This window comes from Tachypleus tridentatus, chromosome 4 (assembly GCF_004210375.1).
Source record: "Tachypleus tridentatus isolate NWPU-2018 chromosome 4, ASM421037v1, whole genome shotgun sequence".
Taxonomy (NCBI): Eukaryota; Metazoa; Arthropoda; class Merostomata; order Xiphosura; family Limulidae; genus Tachypleus; species Tachypleus tridentatus.
Window position 1 is genome coordinate 106,865,725 of NC_134828.1, and position 12,995 is coordinate 106,878,719.

General features: G+C 33.8%; 1 protein-coding gene across 1 annotated transcript in view; it reads left to right on the forward strand.

The window, feature by feature from the left end:
* The window catches only part of Hat1 (histone acetyltransferase 1), a 49,489-nt gene extending 42,691 nt beyond the window's left edge, over positions 1–6,798 (forward strand). The window contains exons 10-11 of the mRNA XM_076500400.1: positions 4,382–4,498; positions 6,381–6,798. Of these exons, the coding sequence (XP_076356515.1) occupies positions 4,382–4,498; positions 6,381–6,557 (294 nt within the window). The 3' untranslated portion in view covers positions 6,558–6,798. The remainder of the gene's footprint in view (positions 1–4,381; positions 4,499–6,380) is intronic.
* Positions 6,799–12,995: the final 6,197 nt, after the last annotated feature.

Consider the following 12,995-nt stretch of genomic DNA (forward strand, 5'->3'; position numbering starts at 1 on the left):
ATTTAGTATACATTAGTTAATTTCTTAACTTGAAAAAAAAATCTAAATATCAGTTTTTACATGCTACATGGTATATTGAATACAGCTTTAGTTCAGATTAAGTTTATGATGTTCAAATACAAAGTCTGTAGTTTATTATGAATTACCAATATTGACAAGGTAAGATGAAAGCCTCCTGTCTTTTAAGTTTTTTAAAATATTATTATATTTAGTCAATCAACCAAGGTGGCTCCACCTACCTCTTTCATTTTTGAAAATACATGTTTATGTATGTGTACTTTTCCCAGTGATTTGTGTATAGCCAAATGAAGCCCAGAATGTTCTGCTTGTGGTTTTCTGAGCCTGTGCAAAGTATTTACATGGAAAGCCCTTTCATTTCACTGTAGATTGCAAGTGGTAATATGACATTATTGAACTAAACAAAAAAAAAACATTGTTTTTAGACCCATATACAGCATTGTTATTAAGCCTGATAAATTATAGTGAAATTCTGTAGTGTTGATATGGTAATTTCTGAATTTTTTGTAATTAAAAAATGCAAATGTAAAGCCGAAACAAAATGTTTGTTTTATATCCTTCATTGGCCCGATATGGCTAGGTGGGTTAAGATTCTAATCTGAGGGTCACGGGTTCGGATCCCTGTTGCACCAAACATGCTCATTCTTTCAGCCGTGGGGGTGTTATAATGTTATGGTCAGTTCCACTATTTATTGGTAAAAGAGTTGGTGGTGGGTGATGAAGACTAGCTGCCTTCCCCCTTGTCTTACACTGCTAAATTAGGGACAGCTAGTGCAGATAGCCTTTGTGTAACTTTGTGCAAAATTCAAAAACAAACAAACATCCTTCACGAGTGAAGTTTGATAAGGGTTGGCAACGTACGTCACGCAGCATCCAAGTATAAAGTTTGTAATTAGAAGGGCCACTTGTTTTATATATCTTTATTTACTACACTGTGTGTTAAGGAAATATAACTCTAATTTAAGAACATATTTTTAAATTGTAATAATCTATGTACATATGACTTGTGACTGTATTTTACAAAATACTTGTTCACTATAAAAGCCAAGACAGGTCACTTTGTAAAGGTCAGTTTTATATTCATGGATATGGTAATATGAACGTATGCATGCTGCATTATTGCAACTTTTGTAATTTTAGCCAGTCACAAATGAAATGTCCATTTGATAAAAATGTATAATGTTATGAGATTTGAGCTATTTGGAATAAACAAGTACAGTTGTATTATAACTTATTGTCATTCTAGAACAAAGAAAGCATAATTTGTATCTATTTCCTAATTTTTTGTATGGTTGTTATGACATCAGGCAGTTGACCAAACCCATACAGAGATACAGTAGTTAATATCACAGATAAAAAAGATATTTCTGTAATAAAAAAAAAACGTTTGATAATTATCCGAAGGTTATAAAGACTTTACATGTGAAATTTCAGAATTTTATGATTCATAAAAGTAAATTTAATCTTAAAATTATTTTACATTAATAGTCAACATTCAAAAATTAAAAATGCAAAAAATGTATTCTAAAGAAGGGTAGTATGGGTATCAAAACTTTAATTGAAATAAAGTACAGAAAAACATAAGCTTCTTGGGTCATCTTTAGGTTAACAAAGAGTTAGCAACTGACCATTGCTGAACGCACATCTCAGGAACGAAATTGTGGGGGACGTTGCAGTTAAGTGTTAGGTTATTAATTACTGTAGGCATAAAAGTGTTCATTTATATTGGTTTTAGTTGTTGTATAAGTTAGGCTTCTATGATTTTGTGTTTGTTTATATTTGTTTCCATACTTAATTTGTTTTCTATGGCTATATTGTGTTTATTTGATTTGTAGCATTCAAAAACGTGTGAAGGTGTTGTTGTTGTTTTTTTGTGTTCTTTGAATCTAGTTTCCATTTTTCTGCCTGTTTCTCCAATGTAGAAATCATGGCAGTTGTTGCATTGTATTTTATAAATAATGTTGGTGTTGTGTTTGTCACTGTAGTTTTTACATAGTGTGGATTTTAGTTTTGTATCTGGTGTTTGAATGAATATAGTGTTTACTGGAATGTTACTTTTATTGTAATATTGAGAATATGTGGTATGCAACAGTGTAAGGTTTTATAGTTTGTTGTTTCTTTTATTTATTATTCTGTGTTTCTTGATGACTGTGTTGTCAGTCTAGGTGTGTACGTGTCTATAATTTTTTTCAACAGCTTTTGAAGGAAGTTTTGTTTGATTGATTTCATCGTTAATTTTATCGGGAGAGTATAGTTTTGTGGCTGTGTTTATTTGGTTTCTTAATATGTTGAGTTTTTAGTTTGTTTCACGTGCTGAGTCCCAGAGAATGTATAATCCAGTATGGGTGTTTTTGTTCCTTGGATTTCTGTTTTGAATTGTGTATTGGTTCTTGTGATCCTGAGGATTAGAAATGTTATTTGGTTATTTTTCACATTCACAGGTGAACTTAATGTTGGGGGTGTGTGGAGTTGACATGGTTGGAAAAACTTAAATGTGTGCTCTGTAGATGTGAATCCAGCTATTGTATCATCAAAATATCTGTACCAGTATAGTGGCGGGTGTAAGGCTGAATTGATCGCTTAAGATTCAGTCTGTGTTGTGAAAATGTTGGCTGGAGCTGGTGACATGGGATTGCCCATACTTAAGGCCACTTATTTGAATGTAATTTTGGTCATTGAACATGAATTTAGTTTTGGCAGTAGTGAATTCTATAAGCATTGCTAATTGGTTGCTGGGGACATGTATTAGGGGATTGGGATATTGGATATAAAGTTCTAAAGCTACTTTATAGGCTTTGGAAGTTGGAACTTCTGTGAAGGGAGAGATTACATCAAAACCAGCCATTCAGGCTTAATGGTTTAGTTGATCAAGAATAGATTTAAAATTAATAGTCTTTGTAAAAAGAGCCAGCTGATGTTAAACATTTAGAAACTGCTGACATTATACGGTTGTAGTGGACAGTTGGGTTTGGGGTGCTGTATAGTTGTGGTATGTGAAAGTCAGTCTTGTATAGATAGGAATAAAGGCTTACTGAAATTGTGTGGGTTTTTTTTCATTTGTAGTAGCATTTTGCTTAGTTGGTTTTCATGTATTTTTGTTGGACTTGTGTGTATTGCCTTAATATTTTATATCCAAGATGTTCATTTTTTGGAAGTACTAATTTGTGTTTATTGTTATTACTATTGCATTTCTTTTGCTCTTTTTTTAAATTTGGTTTTGTTGTCCTTTTTAGGTTGTTCATAGCATTAATATTTTTCTGTGTAAGATTGTTTTTAGCTTTCTTTTCTGTGAAATTATGTTGATGGTTTTCTGTGAGAATTATTTGAAAAAGTTATTGAAGATCCTGTTTTGGGAAATGGATATTTTCAGTTCTACCTGGAAAGATAGGTTGCTGTCCAAGTTGTCTTCTTTCCACTGGATGTTTGCCATGGTTTTGTTTGTGTAGAATGAATCATTAGTTTTCTGCCAAAGTCTTTCAAATAGGCTATAATTTCAACACTTAGAATACTCCTTAGTGTTACTGTGAAGTTGAGTTCTTTGTTGAGCAGATGTATCTCTTCAGTGCTTAATTGTTGGTCAGATTTGTTAATTTTGAATTTGATTGATGGTTGTGTTGGTGTCTTGTGTTTTCTTGTGGTGTGTCTTCTTTTCTTTATCCTTCTTATTGTTGATTCACTTGATATTGAGTTGTATGTGTCCATTAGTGTCTGGTTCAATGCAGCAGGCTAGTTGATGGTCTAGATTCTTTTTTGTTTTTTCAAGTCATTTAGTTCTTTGTAGTTTGAGTTAAACATAACTTCTAGTAGCTTTTTCTGTAGGTATGAATAATGTTTGTACTTTGATTAAAATTCTTGGATACTTTTACTTTCATAGAATTAAGAATAAGTTTTACATTTTGGTGCTATTAGATAAAAGAAATATAATTTTTTCTATTGACAATTTTTTTCAATTTAAGATTCTTAGCTCATTAGGATTACACAAATATGTACAGTTAATAGTGGGTAGTATAAGTAAGGGAATATTTATTATGTATAATTATTCAAACAGCTGCATATGGCTTGCAAGCTGCTAGTAGCTGAACCCTGGCCAAAGATTTTAAGGACTAGTGAATTCTTTATACTGGAAGCAGAAGAGGTGTATTGTACTGTCACAAAATTGACTTAATTTTAAAATTAGCCCACAATCATCATAATGCTGTTTATTTAAAACACTAAAATTAGATCAAAATGTCATCAAAAATAAAGCTTTAACATTTTTTCTGCTTTTCTGAATATAATTTCACTTTGCTTTCAATACCACTTTAGAGTATAAATGACTTTGTTCACTCAAGACAGATCCAAAGCTTTTATTTCTTTACAACAGAAGCAAACGAGAAAGGTCTATGAAATTCTTAGACTACAAGCCACAAACACAGCTGATGTGGAACAGTACAGAGCATATCGCTTAGATGTCAAAAACAGATTAAACTTACCATATAAGGTAAGATATTTTCAATTTCGTGAACTGAACTTATTTTAAGAATACTGCTCTTCCAAGTCCTTAAAGATTATAACTTTTACATTTTTTTTTCCTTTTCTTTAAATATTTTTGTATGTTGTGTTCAAAATAAGTCTTTTTATATTTCACAGCAGACTTTTGTGAGCAGTTAATTTAGTTCAGTAGCAATGACACATTTATTATCTATTTTTAAAATTTATTTCTGATCTGTTATGAAATTACAGTACTATGCAAAACTGTTCGGGCAAGATAATATTTTGTGATTCTTTCCATTTTATGTCTAATTCTTCCATGCCATTACTGAATGTAAATATCAACACTGTGGTAATGTTTCACTGGTCCATGTTGAATGAGCCAGGGTGAGAATACTTCTCATTCTTTCGAATGAACATACTGATCAAATGTAGGGTCTGAAATAACTGTCATGGTACCCCATGCAGTTTCTTAACTGTATGGAAGGAAGTTAGCAAAGAACTAGTTCATGATATTGGTATGTGATAGAAGAAATCAGTTTAATTGTGCTTCCCAAATAAAACTTGATAAAAACAAGAGTTTAGCACTGTATATTAAGTATAGTTGTCATGAAACAGCCCAAAAAGTGTTGAGAATCACTGGTAGAGCAGATAGTTTGCATAAGAGCTGTTTGGTTGGACTGTCTGACAGATTGCTGTAGAACTTGAAATATCCCCCCAAACACTGTCAAGTACAGCCTAGGCTGTGAGACCAATACAGGTAAATTTGAACATGGGAAAGAAAGATGCAGACACCTAAATTCTGTGATATTGATGTTAAGTATCTTTGTTTGCACGATCTTTGGGACAGAAGAAAGACTGCCACTGATCTCAGGCATGACATAAACAACCCTGTATCAAATGACAGAAAAGTGTCCAGATCCACAATATCAACAATAATGGAACATTTGGTTGTGTAGCGATTAAGAAACCTTTACTTCAATCTTCAAATATTGTCAGAATTTGCTAAAAAATACAAAACCTGGGCTGTTGATCATTGGAAAAGGTTGTTATGGATGGATGAGTCCATATTTGAAATATTTGGTTTAAAGGGTAAGTTGTACATCTAGAGGAAAAAGGTTAAAGATACCTCAGTGCATAACACCTACCATGAACCATGGGAGGACCATTGTGATAATTTAGGGGGTGTTTTTCTGCTGAGGCAACAAGATATACTTGCAAAATAAATGGAATAATGGGCCAACACAAGTACCATCAGATACTGATCCATCATGGTATACCCAGTGTTTTGCATATTATATTGATAAAGGATTCTACTGACAAGGAAATAATGACCCCAAATACTGCTCCAACCTATACAGAAAATATTAAGCTAAGAAAGAAGTTGCTAGAGTCATTCAAATGAAATAGTCCCAACAGAGCCCTAATCTCAACCTCGTTCAGCAGATCTAGGATTTGATATATCTAAAAGTTGACAAATTAAATGTTACTCCCAAAGAAACTTTATGGAAGTGTATTAAAGACATCTGAGGTAAAATCCCAAAGAACACTTTTGATTAAATGTTTCAACAATACCTGAAAGAGTACAGTTATTAAAGCAAAAGAGGAGACACAAAATATTAACTGTTTGTTGAATTCAAGTGCTTTCATTGAGTTTTTGTTCTACTAAGCATGAAGATTAATAAACTTTGATGTTTCACCTATGTTTACCTCTCACTGTTCTTAGAAAGTAGCCTGAAATCTAATTTTTAACTTTGTTCCACTACTTTTGCACAATACTGTAAGTGAATGGAAATTTAAAAATGTTTAATTTAAGTAAAATATAGATTGGAATCACATTAACATCAAAAGACTTCAGCACTGCTTTTTTGTTTTTTTTCAACAAATATCAGAAACAACAGGCTGATCTAGCAAAGTTGAAAAAGACCTTGAGACCCGAAGAGCTTCGTGCAGCTCTACAGTACACAAACAAAGAGCAACGAATTGAACAGCTAGAAAAACAGTATCGTGAAGTGGAAGTGGAGTACAGACACGTGTTAGAAAGGCTTGCAACATCAAGCTCAAGTTGACAAACTCTGTAACATCAGTTGGAACTTCCTTCAAACAGTTGATTGAATTTTTGTGTCCAGTTATTATCAGTTGAATTTTCTTTTTGATAGTATAATAGCTTTTTAGCATTGCACACAGAACAACTTGTTAATAAAGTTACCAGTTGTCATTGTTGACTTTTTGGAAAAGGCATTTTTTTGACTATGGTTATAGTCTTATGCTTACATGATATTAATTAAAGTAACTTATGCACAAAACCATTTTAAGCTTTTGGAGTTGTTTTTGTCTTTCACATAGACATTGAGGAGCTAGTAGGGTCGATTTTACTGTTTAAAATTTTGGTGCAGTATAAATTATTTAATACACCAGTGAGTAAAGTTTGAAGAATAGTTAGTGTCAACAAAATATGGTAAATCAAGAGTGAATGTGGGGGTAATGTCAGTGAATGATTAGTATTTAAAATAAAATGAAAAAAAATTGGTTTTATAGCTAACCCCTTGAGCTAAATAATGTTTTTGTTTTTTTCCTGATTTTGGCAAACTTTTTTAAAAGTCTCTGTGGAGTTTGCTGTTTTTTTTTGTTTTATTATTGATAATTGATTTAAATAGCTTAAAATGAGCTAATGAAGAATCAAACCTCAGAAATGGATCCTCATAGTTGAAGTGTGAAAGCCTAATAGGTTTTTTTTAAGTACAAAAACAGTTGAAAATGGTCAGAAAGCCATTATTTTGATAATTTTATGCTAGAAGTTGCTTAGTATTTTCAAACTGAGTTTTTCCATTAGTTTACTTTTAGCTTGTGGCCATCCATTAGTAAAGATTCACAGAGAAATTATTGGAAGTATTGATGTTGCAAACATAATCAAAATACTAACTTATTGTGCACTAAACAAGTAATTGAAAACATCCACAGTACTATTACATGCTGAGTATTCACTGTTTACTTTAAGGAAGCGGTACATCAGTTGTAAATTGGCTGTAAAAAGATGGCAATGGCCACTAAACATTCCATATACTGGTGACCAGTGAGTGCTTAGTCAATACAAGTCAGTGATATATCAAATAAAATTCTCTTTATTGTTCTGTGTGGCTTTTGTAACCAAAAATATCTATTAGTCATTTATTATCAACTTACAAATCCATGTAATGGACTTTGTAGTTTTATTTAGGATATATATACACATACATGCATACATACAATCTGCATAATTTTAAACCATGACGTATCAAAAAGGATGGATTGGAACTGTAAGTGGATGATACATTGCGTTGACAATAGTTAGCTTCACATCACAATGGGTACTTCACCTGTCAATCAAGAACCCAGTGTGAATACAAAATCTCTCTTTTACCTTAAGTAAATATGCAAGTTCATTCTTGATTTTTTAACATTTGATTATTCACAGTTTTTATTTCATTTATTAATGTAATTTAAATTCACACACGTATAGGTTTTTAAATGAAGTATTTTATTGGGATTACATTTTATCCTATTTTGTCCAAAGTTCATGCAACATTCAGGTTATCAAGTGAAGTAATTTAATGAGCATTATTTCAATTAGATGTTAGCATGGTGCGAATGTCAGCTTATAGGTATGATTATTAATTGTGTTTCATTACTTAACAGATTAATATTTGATTTTGTGTAAAACATGTCTTTGTACACAACAAATACTGTGACAGTATGGTGTACATGAACTCAGTACATTCAAAATAAAGATATCTTGGATGATCCTCCTTGTTTTGCACAAAAAACTATTAACCAGGTGAAACTCATGATTCAGTCTTAGTATCTAAATGGTCTAGCTCTTTCAACAAAACAAAATGCATTGTGCATAACACAAGTTACCTGGACCATTCGTTGTGCCCATCAGACAATAAAGTATTTGAACCTTTAGTAACATTTATCATTTGTGATATAGGTTGTCTCTTTACTCATGGTTATTTATACTTTTGTAACATCAGTGGCATTGATTGCTTATCAAACTAAGTAAGTTGTCAAGTAACTTCTTTGCAAACATGTCATGTACAAATACAGATTCATAGAATCTTTGATGACAAAGAAATATTACACATTCTGCCATTCTCATTGACTTTAACACTCAGTTGAGGATGTCATTTCTTCATTGCCAATGTTTCTCTCCCATCTGTCAAGAGCATGCTGTTGTTTCTGGTGTGTACGCGTATACAAAAATATGCTTTTTTGCTATGACAAATTCATATTAATGACTTCCTTTCTCTCTTACGTATCTGGGCCAGGTAGTTAGGTTGCTCGACTAACAATCTGAGGCTCATTGGCTCAAATCCCCGTCCTACCAAACATGCTCGCCCTTTCAGACGTGAGGCGTTATGAAGTTACAGTAAATTCTACTGTTTGTTGGTAAAAGAGTAGCCCATAAGTTGGTGGTAGGTAGTGATGACGATCTACCTTCTCTCTAGTCTTTATTTGCTAAATTAGGGATGTTCAGTGCAGATAGCCATCGTATAGCTTTGCGCGAAATTAAAAATCATACAAACATTTGCATTTCTGTGTGGATGAAAGACGTAATGTCAACAACAACTACAAACTGAACAGCAAGGAACCTGGTAATATTTGGTACTAAATCTCATTTGATTTGAAGAACTAATATCAACAAAATTACGTCTTAGCCTTTTCTTCACTATATGAATTCCCGTCGTACCAAACGTGCTTACTCTTTCAGCCATGGGGGCTTTATAAGTGACGATCAATCCTAGTATTTGTTGGTAAAAGAGTTGGCAGTGGGTGGTGACGACTAACTGCCTTACCTCTAGTCCTACCCTGTTGCATTAGGGACGGATAGCAAAAATACCCGTGCAAGAATGCGTTAAAGATAATGTGTTCCAAAGCAATACTCCAGTCCAAAGGTGGCTTTGCATGGCTATGTGGTTAAGGCACTCGATTCGTAAGCCGAGGGTCGCTGTTACGAATCCCCGTCAATCAAACATGCTCGTCCTTCCAGCCGTGGGAGCGTTATGATGTGATCGTCAATCCCACTATTCGTTAGTATGAGAGTTGGCGGTGTGTGGTGACGACTAGCTGTCTTTCCTGTATTCTTACACTGCTTAATTAGGGACGGCTAACGCAGATAGCCCTCGTGTAGTTTTGCGTGAAATTAAAAGAAAAAACAGTATAAAGGCTAAAGGTTACAAAAGAGAATTTTTCATCCTTAAAACTCGCAATAGATAGCGCTGATGCAAGATGTTGTGACTGATAATAAGTTTTACTAGTGTGTTTCTTTTAAAATGATTTACAAAGTGCGTCATTTTTTGCATACTATGTACACAATTGTTTCTAAATCATAAATAAATTGACATGATGTTTTGTCACTTCCACATGGTTATAAAATAATATTCCAGCAGCGCAATCTACGCTGTATGAATCCTCGTACCATATGCCATCTAATAGATCAGTAGTTTCCTAAAGGGTGAACATCCAGTAACATACTACGGCTGTTATTTCCATCTCTTCCGCTACAAATCGAAGAAACCGTACAGAAATCTCCCCGTCACTCACTGAACCCATCAGCTCCCTGGAACCACCCACATTGATCCCTACATGCACTGCACCTTCACCTACTAATCAGACGAGAGAAACCTCAAACCCAGTCGCACTCTAATCCCACTAACAACATTCTTTCGATAAATACCTTCCTTCCTTCAGACGTATTTTTCTAAGAACAAATATCTGCTACACTAATCAACTGTTATGTCTATTACTCATTTATTTTCCTTCATTTTGCTCCAACGCCAAGTTCAATCGGGTCCATGTTTATAGATCCCAGCCGCCGTGAAGAACTGATAATGTCCGTGAGCTAGGGTAAACATGGTTAGTTGTGTTTAGGATTTTAGAATAAATGTATCACCCCAGTAGGTTTCAGGGCAGCACCCCATAATCATTTTCACAGTGAAATTAAACACAAAATAAAAAGCAAGAAAAAAATCTGTAAACAGCAGGCACTGTTTCAGTAGGGGCACTGAAACACAACTGACATACCTGTCAGATTCGTGGACCACGTCACACCTGAGTGCGTAGGTCAAGTGGGTGTGGAGTTGGGTCAGCTATTATTAGTGGCAGCGCCAAGGGGGGGGGGCTTGATCCCTCCCCAAATGAGCCAAGCCTCCCTTAGCCCCACAATATTGTTACCTACATATATTCATAAAATATGGAAAACACAATCCTACTTATTGCTTAACATCAAAGAGACATGGATCTGTAGAACTCAACATCTTCATTTAGTCAGAAGTATGTGTCATGCGTCCCATAGCAATGTACTGAAACTCATGCACTGTATTGCCGCTCTCTATGTAATGCCATTCTATCTTGAGCTTTGACGAAGATTAGACAGCCACGTTGATTTCAAGTTACAACAGATCATCAGGGATATTACTTGATAAACCAAAGGTTTCACAGGTATTTACCCATTAATTTCATTTATCTTTTATTGAAAAGTAAAACATAGCATGTATGTATAGGTTAAAACTATGAAGCCATTTAGCTGGTGTTGTGTCCTCAGCGAGATCATTTTGCTTTGTGTATCAGCCATCCAAAATTTGTTGACAATCACCAGAACAGGTGCATTGTTTTGAAGTAATATTGACTATAAACACAACATGATGAAAGATAGTTATCCTGATAGTGATTTTACTTCTCTCAGAGTGTATTAACTTCACATGGGATAATTCGTTTCTGCTATGTAAACTATGTATTTATGTTATATTTCTTTTGATTTGTAGCTTTACCCTTAATGGTATATTAAATGTTCAATCTAAGCTAATCTTGATTTTCTTTATTTTTTGCATTACCTTGGGTGGAATTTAGGTGAGCTTCCTCTTTTACATATACGCATATTTTCATAAACAGATTATTTCTAATTTGTAATAATGAATTAATCAGAGTACGAGTTTCCAATGAAAACTGCATTGAAAACGCAGTTCAAAATAGCACACCTTTCTGAAATGTAACTTGGTATTTACATTATTGTAATTTACCATCTATACTTCATATTGATGGCATTTTGGGAAGCCCCTCCACAGTTTACCTCAGCCCCTTCCCCACGAAAATATCCTGGCGCCACCACTGGCTGTTGCACTGACACTTCACGATAAAAACTTTGGTTTTTGGAGCTTTTCAGATACAGGATTGTGTGTACAAGTTTTAAGTTCTTAATTTTCTGAAGATTGAAAAAGATCCTGAATTTTCCATGGTGTGAGAAATGTAGCATTTTATTCTCTAGGTATCCCCTCTTTTCTTATGCATTTACCACCTCTCTAAGAAATACAAAATATAATGTAAATTACTTGTTATAATATTATCATAAATCAGATAAAGCATAGTTTTTATAGCTTTCAATTTGGTTTGGATACAGAACCATCAAATAAAAAATTCTTTTGTCAGGTCAATCTGTCAGTAGTTTACTCTTACATTTAATACTATGCTATTTTAAGCCAAAGCATATATTATATTACATTATTTTCTGCACAGAGAAGTTTTGATTTCTCTTTCAGTAGAAGAACTGATAATGTCGTGAGTTGGGGTAAACACCACATGTGACCAACCCATTCTCACTGCCATCACAAGCAGGACGAAGAGGAACACTTGTTTCTGAGTGCTCGAGGTTACCATGGTGATGTTATTGTTACTGATCATACAGATCGATGTTCTGTTAAAAAACCTAGTATGTTCTACCATCAACAAAACTCTTCCTTATGCTTATAAATCGTTGACTACTTGTTATTGACATAATCGCTTCCTTACCGAAGTGACCCGGTATGGCCAAATGGTTAAGACACTCGACTCGTAATCCGAGGGTTTAAATCCCCTTCATACCAAACGTGCTCGCCCTTTCAGTCGTGGGAGTATTATAATGTGACTCTCAATCCCACTATTCTTTGGTAAAAAAAAAAAAAGCCCGAGGGTTAGCGGTGGGTGGTGATGACTAGCTACCTTCCCTCTAGTCTTACACTGCTAAATTAGGGATGGCTAGCACAGATAGCCCTTGTGTAGCTTTACGCGAAATTTAAAAAAAACAACTTATCCAAGTATTGCAAAAATAATACAATTTCAAGGAAGTTTCAGTCTTAAGTCGTAAAAAAAGAGTTTCATGTCAAAGAAAGATCTACACCGAATGTTGTCCATTTTAATATTTTGTTTTCAATTATGTTTACAAAACATGTTTTTGTGTGTGAATTATTTAAACGGTGTGGTGGTTGTGTTAGCTGTATATTTAACAAGATGAGTAAAAAATAACTTTCACACATTAATTAATAGTATGATTAATTTTGTAATTTAGATCATTTCGCACCTAAATGCACTGCCGCTCAAATAAATTTTCGGTCTATAAACAATTATTTCGTTTTCCGCACAAATTTATTTTAAAGGTTTTAATCGGGTGTTCTTTTTTTCGAGCTGTCCTAGGTGATTGTGTTAATAATATTTTT